The 11614-nt window shown below is 45.7% G+C and overlaps 1 protein-coding gene across 3 annotated transcripts; it reads right to left on the bottom strand.

Annotated features, from left to right (window-relative positions):
• Nucleotides 1-184: 184 nt before the first annotated feature.
• Nucleotides 185-10993, bottom strand: SPG21 (SPG21 abhydrolase domain containing, maspardin). Of its 3 annotated transcripts, XM_079317663.1 has the most exons (10): nt 10833-10980; nt 9098-9246; nt 7794-7887; nt 4264-4425; nt 3448-3528; nt 2688-2833; nt 2139-2247; nt 1586-1693; nt 1093-1233; nt 185-796 (listed from the first exon to the last, which is right to left on the bottom strand). In XM_079317663.1, exons 3-10 carry the CDS (start codon nt 7854-7856, stop codon nt 674-676), a joined length of 933 nt encoding a protein of 310 aa, XP_079173789.1. In that variant the 5' UTR covers nt 7857-7887; nt 9098-9246; nt 10833-10980; the 3' UTR covers nt 185-673. The 3 variants fall into 3 exon arrangements, with proteins under 3 accessions (XP_079173789.1, XP_079173787.1, XP_079173788.1); XM_079317661.1 differs by lacking the exon at nt 9098-9246 and having other exon boundaries at nt 10833-10993; XM_079317662.1 differs by lacking the exons at nt 9098-9246; nt 10833-10980 and adding an exon at nt 9474-9492.
• Nucleotides 10994-11614: the final 621 nt, after the last annotated feature.

Here is an 11614-nt window from a genome sequence, read left to right as displayed (position 1 = left end):
GTTAAAGCTTGAGAGGAATTCAAGCAAGTGGTGGTGGTGGTGGTGGTTTTCTTCATTTTCAGAGGTGTTTGTAGAAGCAAACCAGGACATCAGTGAGCTAGGCTGCTGTTTTCTTGCAGTCAAAACAAGTGACACTTGTTGAAAGTGAAGTTTTATTGAAAACCATTTTTAAGCAGCAAGAAAGTTAAAAATTCAAATGCTTTATTTCAAATAGAAACAAACTAACTTACAACACAATATATGAAGCAAATAAGTGAGGGCAACATTGACACGTAGACATCTTTTAAATCAAATATTCAACAAAAATATGTCAGCTTATAAGTACAGAATCTGCATGTGGTAATATATATACAGCCGAGTGAAAAATATAAAAAGAAATACCGTTCTGCTTAAGAACATGATATAGTGAAGACTTTGGTAGAAAAAATGTCTTTATTTTTAAAAGTGTAGTCTTCAAAAGATGCTTCCTTGAATCCAGAGACTAAAAATGAAACAGATCTATCCCATTACACTGCTGGAGGTTGCTGTCCACGGGTAGTTCAGCGACTGTTGATCCTGTTGGAATCACACAGTGATAATCGGCTAACACAGGGGGAAAGGCAGAGTGGGAGCAGTTGATTGTACACAGGAAGACCACCAAACCAATGCCTCTGTTTCACTGGCATTCCCAAGCCTACTGCTCTTCTTGCTCAGTGCTGGTGTGAAGGCTGATCTTTTGGACTTCCAGCTCTTCTGCACTGACCATGGAGGGATCGATGGCGGCGTACCTGGTACCGTGGAACTGCAGCAAATGGATCTGTTGGACATGGGAAATACACAAACAGGTGTGGGAGCACAGTGTCTTGGTAAAATAGAAAAATTCCTTCTGAGCAACTTGTGAGGGTGAAACCATGGCTGTGGAGAACAAGAGTTCAGAGACACAAAACCCCCAAAGCTGGCCCAGCATGCACACAGCTGCTTCCAACCCTGCCCCTTTGGTATCAGCAGCACAGAGCACACAGGGAAGTTAAGAAACAAAAGCAAGCTCAACAGGAGCTTCCTTCTGCTGTTCTTGTGGCTAAACACATTCATAGATTGAATTCAGGAACTCACTTGAATGTACAGGTTGACCTCAGCACTCCTGCAGAGGTAGGGGAAGTTGCCTCCTGTTTTGAGGTGAGCTCTCCTGGCATTAGGGTAAAGCTTATACATTTCTTCTTTTGCTTCCGTTGAAAGCGCGCTTTGATCGAACACCTATGGAACACGTCCCACAGTGAGTTCTGAGCCTCAGATTTTGTTATATCAGATTGGTTGCATGCTGCTCCTAGAAGAGACCCTCAGCTTCTTTGTGGAATGGTGTTAATGGAACAGAAAACAAGCAAACCTGGGCACTGACAGCTAGAAAGCCAATACTGTAATACTGAAACTTCTGGCACAGAATATCTAGTTCATAACACGGCACAGAAAAGTTGCCCAGTCAGCAGAAGGCTTCCCTAAATAGGAAGTTACATGCTGCAAATGCTTGCTAAGTTGCTAACTGAATATGACAGTCCCACCTGCCAAAGGAAGGAGATAGTGTTTAATTAAAAAATTGAGATGAACTTACATCCATAATGGTTACAGGGATGTCTCGGATTTTGTGAGGTTCTACATAGGAATTCTGGCAGTTGAGGGTGAGTCTTGAGGCCAGCTCGCTCTGCCCCAGACTCTCCAGCTTGCAGTAGAGAGAAACACTGATTAACAACGTATTTCACTGCAGGAAGTTAATGCAATATTAACAATACAGCCAAAGAGAAGATAGTTTTAAAGATGAAGATGAGAATTCCAATTTAGTATTACTCTGCATGAAAAAAATGCCTAAACCACGTTCCATGAGTTGTTCCTGGTCCCAGAGCACAGCCTACAAATCTATCCCAGCATTTTCTCCTTTTCCACCTCAGTTCCTTAATTCCTCTTGATAGACACAAATAAACAGAACTAAGGTAGAGGGTCAGTAAATCAGTTAAACTGCTGGGGCTGTGACAGTCAACACCTGCTAAAGATCCACTTCTCATTCGTCCCTCCTGGGTCAGTGAATGAAGAAAGCAGCAGAAATATCTACAAACTCCCACTCAGTAATTACAGAGAGACAGCACAGCCATCAGAGCACAGCCACCTACCCTGTCCACCATGAAATCAATCCCATCGGCCATTTCAGGATCCAGAGGACCAGATGCAAAATTCCCAAGGACAATTTTTTTCAGCATAAAAGCAGGCATCAGCCAAAAGCTAAAACAGAAATAAGATGTAACAATATCTTCAAGCACCAACGACTCAACATCATGATGCTATACTGTGAATGCTTTCTCTTCTTGCACAGACTTTGTGTTCTAACTTCAAATTGAGGAAACTTCTAGTTAAAAGGATACTTTAAGCATGATGAACAATACTCTTCTTGCTCTAAATGGTTTTGTTAAACAACAGGCAAACTTCTTAAATGTGTTAACACATCCACAGAGGATCACAGAACAATTTGTCTAATTCCACACTCTGAATTGTTAACATTTCCCTTCTCCTTGTGGTGTGCTTTTAAAAGTCACAAGTATTCCATCCCACACCTCCCTCCCCCATGCTGGAATCAGGTTAGACACATACCCAACTAATAGATGTGACATTTCATTGCAAAAAACTTAATGCCATGAGTCTGCTTGCTTGTCTGTCTTCTTTACCTGTTTGCTGTCCATGTCTGATTGAAAATAGAAGTGTCACTAAAGGCATTACACAAGATCAGAGATTGGACTCTGGGAGATTTGTGTGTGTATTCAGCAAACTTTTGAGCCAGAAAGCCTCCCAGAGAAGCTCCAAAAAGGTGAACCTAATGCAAGGGAAAAGAAAAAAAACCAACAAAACAAAACAAATAGATGATGAAATCTGACCTCTAAAGCACAGTGCTTCATTACAAAAATAGGTCATTCAATTTTACCTTGTCCTTATAACCCATTTTTTGAAAGAATCACTGTTCCATTCATCTCCTGGTTTTATGTGCAATATAAATGTGATAAATACTAACAAAAGGAAACGTTTCCCACAGACTCACAGTGTCAATTTCTTTGTGTTCCTCAAGCCTAAGAAAAAACCCAAATATTTCACTTTGTTCTCTATAGCTATCCCAGCCCAAGAGACTTGACTGTGGTGTTCTGTACCATGTGAGTCAGGAAGGATAATTTCTGCAGGATCTCACAAAAAGTGAAGTTAACCCACACAATTTAATAGACCTGGAATAGCAGTTGAATTTAGGCTGAGTATGACAATTTCCAAGGGCATTCACCTTCAAAAATAAACTAGTTTCAAATGTGAAAATGCAACACAGCCTCTTTATTTATAGGCTGTATTTTTGTATCCTATTTTCTGCACTGGCTCTTAAATGAGACTGTTTCAAACATCAGGTTTTTATTGCAACAATTTGTCCACTTGTCTCTGAGCACTCACTTTATCCAGCTGAAGGTGGTCTAAGAGTTTCCTGAATCCATCACAGAACTCGAGGTGATCCCAGTACACTGGATACTGCAACTAAAATAACACAAAGTTAGAAGAAACTGGCTGAGCTCTATTTGCTTCGAAGTTGTATCAATTTTCACATTTAAGGTTTCAAGACAACACTGTGCCTCTCCCATGTTATGAAGTGTCCTCTTCAAGGTCCCCAGATCCTGAGGGTGCCAACACCTCCCCCTCAGTAGCACAAAAACACAAAGTACCACAGAGCAGAGTTTGCTGGGGAAAGTGCAACATTGCCTCAGTTTGTGATCAGTGGGAGAGGAGGCTGGAAAGGTTTTTCAGTGATTTTGTATGGTATAACAGATACAGAAATCAGCAACTGCTGCAGAAGACAGCAGTACTCCTAAAGCCAGGCTGTTTAATATATTGTTCAAATCAACACTTCAACTCAGGAACTGAGAAACCCCAGAAGTGCAGGCTGGTAGAATTTAAGGAGTGAAATAGCATCTGCAGCTATTACATAGTCTAAGAACCATGTTATCCACCATCCTTAAGAAAAACATGGAAACCCTGAACTAACTCACGTGTTTGCCTCAGGGCTAACAAAGATGCAGTACTTGTGTCCAGTACACACAAGGAGAAAAGTCAGCTAAGAGGTCAACAGTGTGCAAGCACAAGGTTTTGGGTAAACTTAGGGAATGCACCAAAAAACTTTGTGCTAAGTCAAAACTAAGAAGTTCATTACCCAGCCTCTAATCAGAGCAACAAGCACAGGTACACCACCTTTGACACAGGGCTGAGAATACTCACAGCAATAACTCTGTAGCCCCATCCAGTCAGTGCCAGAATTTGCTGGAAAAACACATCTGCAGTTCCACTCACAGGAGGGAGAAATATGAGTGGGCAGCGAATGCTCCTTGGTCCTGCATCATACAGGGACCAGACTTTACTGTCATCATCATCTACTATTATCTGGAAAGAGAGGCACAGAGGGGAGAAGAAACACAAGAAAAGTGAGGTTCTTCAGCCAGCTTCCAGGATGGCTTCTAAAAAATTCCAGCTTTTACTAAATGTTATAATACTCAGGATCTTCTTTTACTCTTCTTCACAATAGCTTTCAGGCTGTTTTCTAACTGAAATGCAGCTGGAACAGAATTGTGGCCATCAGACAGAATATTTTGTGCACTGTGACATAAGTGGATAATGAACTGCACCTCAGAAAAGGAGCCACCATGCTCAGGAGAGACCCAGGAGGGCAGTTCAGGGTATCAAGAGCAGCAGCTGGAGGCTGGAAGAGCCAGCACTGCCCCAGGGACAGCTTTTTAAACAACCTCTGCTATTTGCATCCATGGACAGAAGATGTTACAGGTCTGGAACCATGCAGGCCTGCAGAATTAAGCAGCTATCACCACAAATTATTGATCTGAGACACTTACAGCTGCCTGCCAGAAACAGAGATACACTCAACTCCCAGGGCAGCACTGCAAGGCTGACCTGCAGGGAAAATGCTTCCATCATCTGGCAGCATCTCAGGAGCACCTGGATTGCTCAGGACCCACGGCTGGCTGAGGGAGATTACTCACACAAAAGGTGCTATAATGAGCAGCTCCTCATTCAGTACCACAAGTCCTAGCATAATTAGTACCTTCAGAAGTGTTAAGTATTGGGTCTTCTTTTCTAGCACCACCAAAGCTTGACTTGTTTTGACAAGGCCTGTTCTACCAGAAACTGCTTTCTATATTCCAGATGTTCTTTCAACTCCACAGCCCACCAGAAACTGCATCTTGTATCAGATCAACAAGCACAAATCTCTGGGGAAAGCCTGAGTCAAGCAGCCAGGATACATCTCCTCTGTATTGAGATTTTATAGCTTTTTGAACAGTAATATACAAGCAGAGTTTGCTCTTCCAACCTAGCAATTAAGCCTCTCAACAGTCAGAGAACAGTGTATCACAAATCAGATTTGTTTGACTAACAAATCTGCTCCTAATAAAGCCAGTATTTCAGGCTCTGGGAGCATGTGAGGAATCACATGATAATGTTGTTTTCTAAAGTCTCTATGAAAAAAGACAGATTGCATACCAGAGCTTCCAGACCACTGAAACCATTTAAACATAAACCTTGTACAAAAGCCCTCCCAATCCCCCCTACAACAGCTCCTTGCACACAACCCTTGGGCTCCAGGCCTTGCTGTCCTCAGCTGTAATTACATCAGCAATGTTGGATCCTTTTAGGGTGGCTACTACCAAGTTTACCTTTAGGAGTATTTCCAAAGGTAGACTGTAGTCTTTGAAATGACAACACCAAAGTTAGCTTCAGCTGTCTTGGCATGAACTGAGAGATAACATTTCTTTCCTCCAGCCCAGACAGTGAATCAATGGTTTAAGCACTTGCTCTGGTTGATTTCTAGCCACATGCTGGACAGTTTAACTCCAGCTCCTGAGCTGTGTAGGCAGCAGTGTGGTTAACTCCTGACTTGGGAGGTCACCAACCTTTTTCTTGTTCTGCTTGATCTATCAAGATCAGCTACAGTTCACATAAAAGGTAAAATCTGCCTCAAAACAAAGAGCAGAACTTTTTAGGAGGGCCAGGGCGTCCCTTGATGAAAACTTTTAGGAAAGACTCAGATAAGAGAGCGAGTGGTGTATGCAAATGGAGGCACACAGGCAAAGCAGGAGGTTCAGTTAAAAAATGTTATTTTCTGTGCTGTACTTCCTATATCTGAGCAGAGCAGGAAGGAGGATGGAGCTGTGGATTTCCTGTGCCTGTGAGGAGAAACATCTCAGCACATTCTCCAACAAACTGCTCTGGCTCTGCTTCCCCAGGCTGATCTGACAGCAATTACAAGGCTGGTCACTCCCTCCTCTGTACTGCACATGCTTTGCTCTTCTGGCAGAACAATGCAGGCATATGTATTCCCAAAGACTGATTCAGAGATTAATTACATTTTCAAATTGTTTTTTTTTTTAATGCTTTCTTCAATAACCAGGACTAGCTCATTTATTTCTTCATACCCTACATCCACCACTGTGGCATCATTTGCCTTTTGAGGAGACAGAAGCACTCAGGAGGGGAAGGCATTCCCAAGTCTGAAGGTCACCAGGTCACCATCAGCTTCAGCTTACACACGTCCCCAGTTATGAAACCCTGAGCACTGGCAGCAGCTGAAGGCAGTGGCTGCTGGCACTGAGCAGCAGCAGGACCACGTTCCCTTGGAACCACAACCTCCAGCTCCTTCCACTCACTACCTTGCATCCCACAAAGCAGAGCCTCAGAGCACCCTCACATCTTTCTGCTGAAATACTGGCCCCTGGCTTTGGTGACCCAATGAGGCACTGCCTGAAGGCAACAACAGAGCACGTGGGGTCAACAACAATGCACTTTTCTTCTCTACAGAAGACATAAACTGACAAAAATTAATGAGAATCCTAGAGCCCTTCCCTAAAGGCTTCTGCAAGCCCACACAGCCACTCAGATAAAGGAACCACACCCAAGTCAGCTTAGCCCAAAATCAAACTGTAGCACACCTCAGGCTAGACAGGACACTGCTGCTCAGCCTGCACAGGCACAGCAGGGGCCATGCTTGCAGCAGCAGGGTGGAAAGGCAGGGCTGGCTCTGTCTGGGCTGCTGCAGGTCACTCCAACCACAGCCCCAGCGAGCCTGACCTGCAGAAGGTACACAAGGCCTTCACTGGGTCAGGAGTTACATTCTGCCCTGCATGCCCTCTGCCACCCAGCACATAGAGAGCAGAAGCTGGAGCCCTGCACACCTCAAACATTCTCCTGTGGCTCAGTGAAAGGATGTGGGGAAATCCAAGCTAGATGAGAAAGTGGTTGGACAGTGTGATTAAGCAGAAGAAACTGTCTGGGTTTTTCCCCCGTGGTTAAGGATATCCCCACTCTCAGGACCCTGTGTGCAGCCTGACTGATGGGAAGGTGCACAGGACATTGCCTTGGCCTGAGGACAATGGGCAGGAACAGTGGAGGTGGCTCTGGCAGCTCAGTGCAGTGCAAACAGGCAGCTCTGAGAGGTCACACACGTGATGCCCAGCACACAGCACTCCCTTGGAGCCCCTCCTCAGGCATGGCTGGCACTAGGATGGCAGGTACTGCTGGCATGGCACACAGCTGCTGTTCCCTGCTCCCCACCACAGACAGGAGTGACCTCCAAGAAGCATGTGAAGATGAAGGGTGTGCTTTCATGCACTCACATGATGTGGGACAACAGTTCAGGAGATAAAGCAGCTCAGTAGCACAGCCACAACTGCTCTGCATTAACCACACTGAGCCTCTCCCCATAAAAAACAAGGGGAGATATTTCACTCACAAGATTTACATACCTTTTTAAGAGGAACTGTGCTTCTGAACCAGTTATAGTCAGGAGAGACTTTAATCTCTCCCATGATGTTCAGAAAAAACTCAGTTTGGGTCAGCCTGAAAAAGAGAGAATGGAAAATCAATACCACAGTTTCACCATGGGCAGCTCTTGAAAGCTGTGCTATGTAAATAAAGCAGTACAGGGTCATTTGCTCTTATCAGTTGATGGCATTACCTCTGACTCACACCAAGTTCACTTTTGCTCAGTTTTCATCAAACCATGCAATTATTCTCTCAAGAGGCAGTCACCTGACTGCCTTACTGCACCAAACTAATTATGAAACGATGATGTTTCTGTAGCAGCATTCCCCCGTGACAGCTGCAGAGAAAGTCAATTGTGTTTCAGGCTCTAAGTGGCTTCAAAACCTAAAGCATGTTCTTGGTTTCTTTTCAATTGATAAGGCACTCCAAGTTTATAGCTAATAAATATTCATACAATTCACTCAGGAGTTCACACCACAGACATTATTTATGGACCCTACTCAATATTCAGGTCACGTTTTTCCATCTGAGTATAACTGACCCAAACAAGTCCCAAAGCACATCAGGAGTATCACCTGATCTGGGGCTTAATTTACAGAAAATCCTTGAAATTTTAATTCTATCCACATAGAAGCAGGCTCTTGTCAGGAGTTACCAATGAAGAAATCCTTGAAGCACACCAATTAATACAGAAAAATTTGATTCTGAGTTGGGTCCACACAGGAATGCCACTAATTCACTCCCCAGCCACAATGTCCATGCATACATAATGAGTATCTTATAATACTCCATTAATTAGTAATAAACACTGAGGTAGCTACAAGATTTAACTGTTTGGGGTTTTTTTTTAAGCAGCAAGAGACCATTAGCTTCCATTTATACAACAAATGGCATCAAACACTTCTGAAGTTTGCAGATTCAATAGCTTCACTCTGAAAGCCAGCTGCCTTGGGAGATTATTTTCATGCATTCACACACAGCACCAAGCATAGAAAAACAAAGAAACTTTTGCTCTTGTTACTTAACAGTTGCCAAGTCTAAATCAGTAGGTTTTGTTTCTTAATTCTTCATAAAATAAGACCTCCTTGTGTTCTGTGAGTCACTCCAATTCATTTGTCCCTGCAGGGGAGCTGCTGGTGGGCAGCTTAACCAGTTTATGGGGTTACAGCTGGATTAGTTAGTTACAATTTCCTCATCTTTCAGTCTTCATTTGCCATCTTCCAGGTACAGAAAATTTGCATTTTAAAAGGGAAAGTAATTTCTAAACTGCATGACAAACACACACCTTTCACAGAGCACGTGCTACACTTCCCATATCCAAAGGTTTGAGGTGGGATGTTCAGGTCTGTGGCTGCTGTTTCAAATTTGTGTGGCTTCACTTCAGTGCTTGTACCAACTGTTCTGCTCTCTATCAAAGTCTGGCAGCAGGTAAAACTACAGCAAGGGTAAAAAATACCTATTCCAACAATCTGCAAAGCAGAGCAGGTGCAAGGATGCTTTCCTGGGCTGGGGGACTGCAGTCATTGGAGAGAGGAAACCACGGTTCAGACTCATTCCTTTCCATAACCACACATCAATGGCTTTCTAAAAGCTCCTTAGAAAATGAGTGTGACAAAATTGTGGCAGACAAATGACAGGAAAAGCCTTAAAACTCACATTACCTTGGACTGTTACACTGGCAGGGCAAGAAGCAGAAGGCACACTCAGGGCCCCACACAGACACAGAGGTGCCAGAGAGGGAGATTTCTCCTGCTGCTCACTCTGGTTGCCAGAGAGGGAGGGCAACCTCCTCCTGCTGTGATCACCTCACTACTTGTGCCACCTCAGTCTTTCAGCACCCTTAATCTAACTGCTGGGGGCTGGGAGCACAGAGCAGTGTCATTACAGTAGGTAAGAAAAAGGTACCATGCAGGTGGACTTTGTGCTGTCCCTGTACCTTGCCTGGTACCACAGCGAGTTTAGAGTCCACCTGAAGCCCAAATTGTGAACTTCCCAGTTCATGTATTACCACTCACAGAAGTGAGCCATTGGCCACCAACACCTGGGCTGATTTCCACCAGCTTTCTTCTGGAGTATCTGTGATCACCACTCCTAAGGGCTGCCTTTCTTTCCAGGCACGAGCAAACTTGGATTAGAGAATGTCCTCTTATTGAAAGAGATTTTTTTTCTCCTTTCAACAGAAACACAGCACTAAATTTATACACACAAATACTCATATCAACAACAGCTACATGTGATTTCCTGCCCAGAGAAGCTGAACCATTTAAGTAATGAACTCACAACAGGGATTGAGACAACAAAGAGCCTGATGCTGGTCATGATCAGTCTCTAAACACCCAAGTTTCATTTTTAGTAAAACCAAACAACCTGAAGAACTTTAACCTCTTAAAACAATTCCTCTGGAAGAATCACCTAGGGATGTACTCAGAGCACTTGGTAATAGTCTCCTTGTGAGTTATTCCACTACACTAATGACATAGTCCATTCATTATTGATTTTAAAAGACAATGAGAAAGAAGATTCATGTGTAACCGGGATATGGCAGCAGCACCTTCCCCTTTCCCCCAGCGCTGCTCCCTCCAACGTTGCCCCACGCTGCTCACCGCCCCCAGCCCCTGCTCCTTCCCCCTCCCCAACCACTTTTCGTTCCACAGCTTTGCAGGGAGAAGGGGACAAAAGCCCACAGCCCCAGCTGAGCTTTCCCCGCTGCAGCACCGGCTGAGACCCCAAGAAACGGAGCCCCAAGGGCTCTGGGCTCCCTGCGGGGCCGCATCCCGACCCTCTCCCTTCCCTCCCTCAGGGCTCGCAACGACCCCGCTGCAGAGCCCCAGACATCCCCCGTCCGCTCCGGCGCGGCCTTTCCAGGGCTACACAGTCCCGAAGGAGCCGAGACCGCCCCGCTCGCCTCAGCGCCCACCGGCCCCTCAGAGCTCCCTCCTCGCTGCGGGGCACTGACAGCGGGGGCAGGCCCGTCTCCACAGCGACGACCCCCGCCTTTCCCATCACAGCTGGGCGCTCACCGGCTGGCAGGGCCCGGGCCAGGAGCAGGGCCAGGAGCAGCAGGAGCAGGAGCGCCGGGGCCGCCGCCGCTCTCCCGCCGCCCGCTCCCGCCCCGCGCGCCCAGCTGGGGGCACCCGCCCGCCGCCGCTTCCGGGTGCTGCGCCGCGCCGCCCACGTGACCCCCTGGGAGGGGCGTGAGCGGGGCGGAAGCAGCTCCGCTGCCATCGCTACCGAGGCGGAAGTGCGGGGCGGGCGCCATGGCTACCGAGGCGGAAGTCATGTGACCCCTGTGTTCGTTCACGTGATCATTTGCGTTGAAGGGGCTTGTTAAGACTCGTTCTGTTCCGCCCTCCGCCACAGTCAGGGGCTCCTAGAGCACGTTCTCCGAGCCCCGCCTAACCTGGCCTTGAACACTTCCAAGGATGGGCCGCAGCTTCTCGGGAAACCTGTTCGCTGCGGGGCAGCTCAGGTTAATTGAGGAGAGCGACAGGTGATACTGAGTCATTCCTCTAATGAATAGGTGGAGTCAATTAGCCCCGTTTAATTGGTGTATAATAAATAGGAGTTGAAGATGAGCTGAAGGAGCAGACCTATGGTTGCCTACGGTTGTAGCTGTGTTCTCTATAAGGCATGCCTAAGGAATACACTTCATTAGATAATATGTATTTATATAGTTTTCAACCGTGTTTGAAGACCACCCCACAACACGCGGTATTGTTTTCTATTCGCTCTCAAACTCACTTTAGCTTGCCTGAAGATTTTTCTGCTCCCATTTTAGCTGATCTTTTCACGAACGGCTTTT

Source organism: Erithacus rubecula (genome assembly GCF_903797595.1).
Source record: "Erithacus rubecula genome assembly, chromosome: 14".
In the NCBI taxonomy this organism is placed as follows: Eukaryota; Metazoa; Chordata; class Aves; order Passeriformes; family Muscicapidae; genus Erithacus; species Erithacus rubecula.
Note: the sequence above shows the minus strand (reverse complement) of the source record. Positions and strands in the feature narration are given on the sequence as shown.

Excerpts from the sequence above, each read along its gene's own strand:
- SPG21 (XM_079317661.1), bottom strand. The coding sequence starts at position 7,856 with ATGGGAGAGATTAAAGTCTCTCCTGACTATAACTGGTTCAGAAGCACA. Across the intron at positions 3,529-4,263 it reads GGGGCTACAGAGTTATTGCT|TTGCAGTATCCAGTGTACTG; the intron begins GTGAGTATTCTC and ends GTGTTATTTTAG. Across the intron at positions 2,834-3,447 it reads ACCACCTTCAGCTGGATAAA|GTTCACCTTTTTGGAGCTTC; the intron begins GTGAGTGCTCAG and ends CCCTTGCATTAG.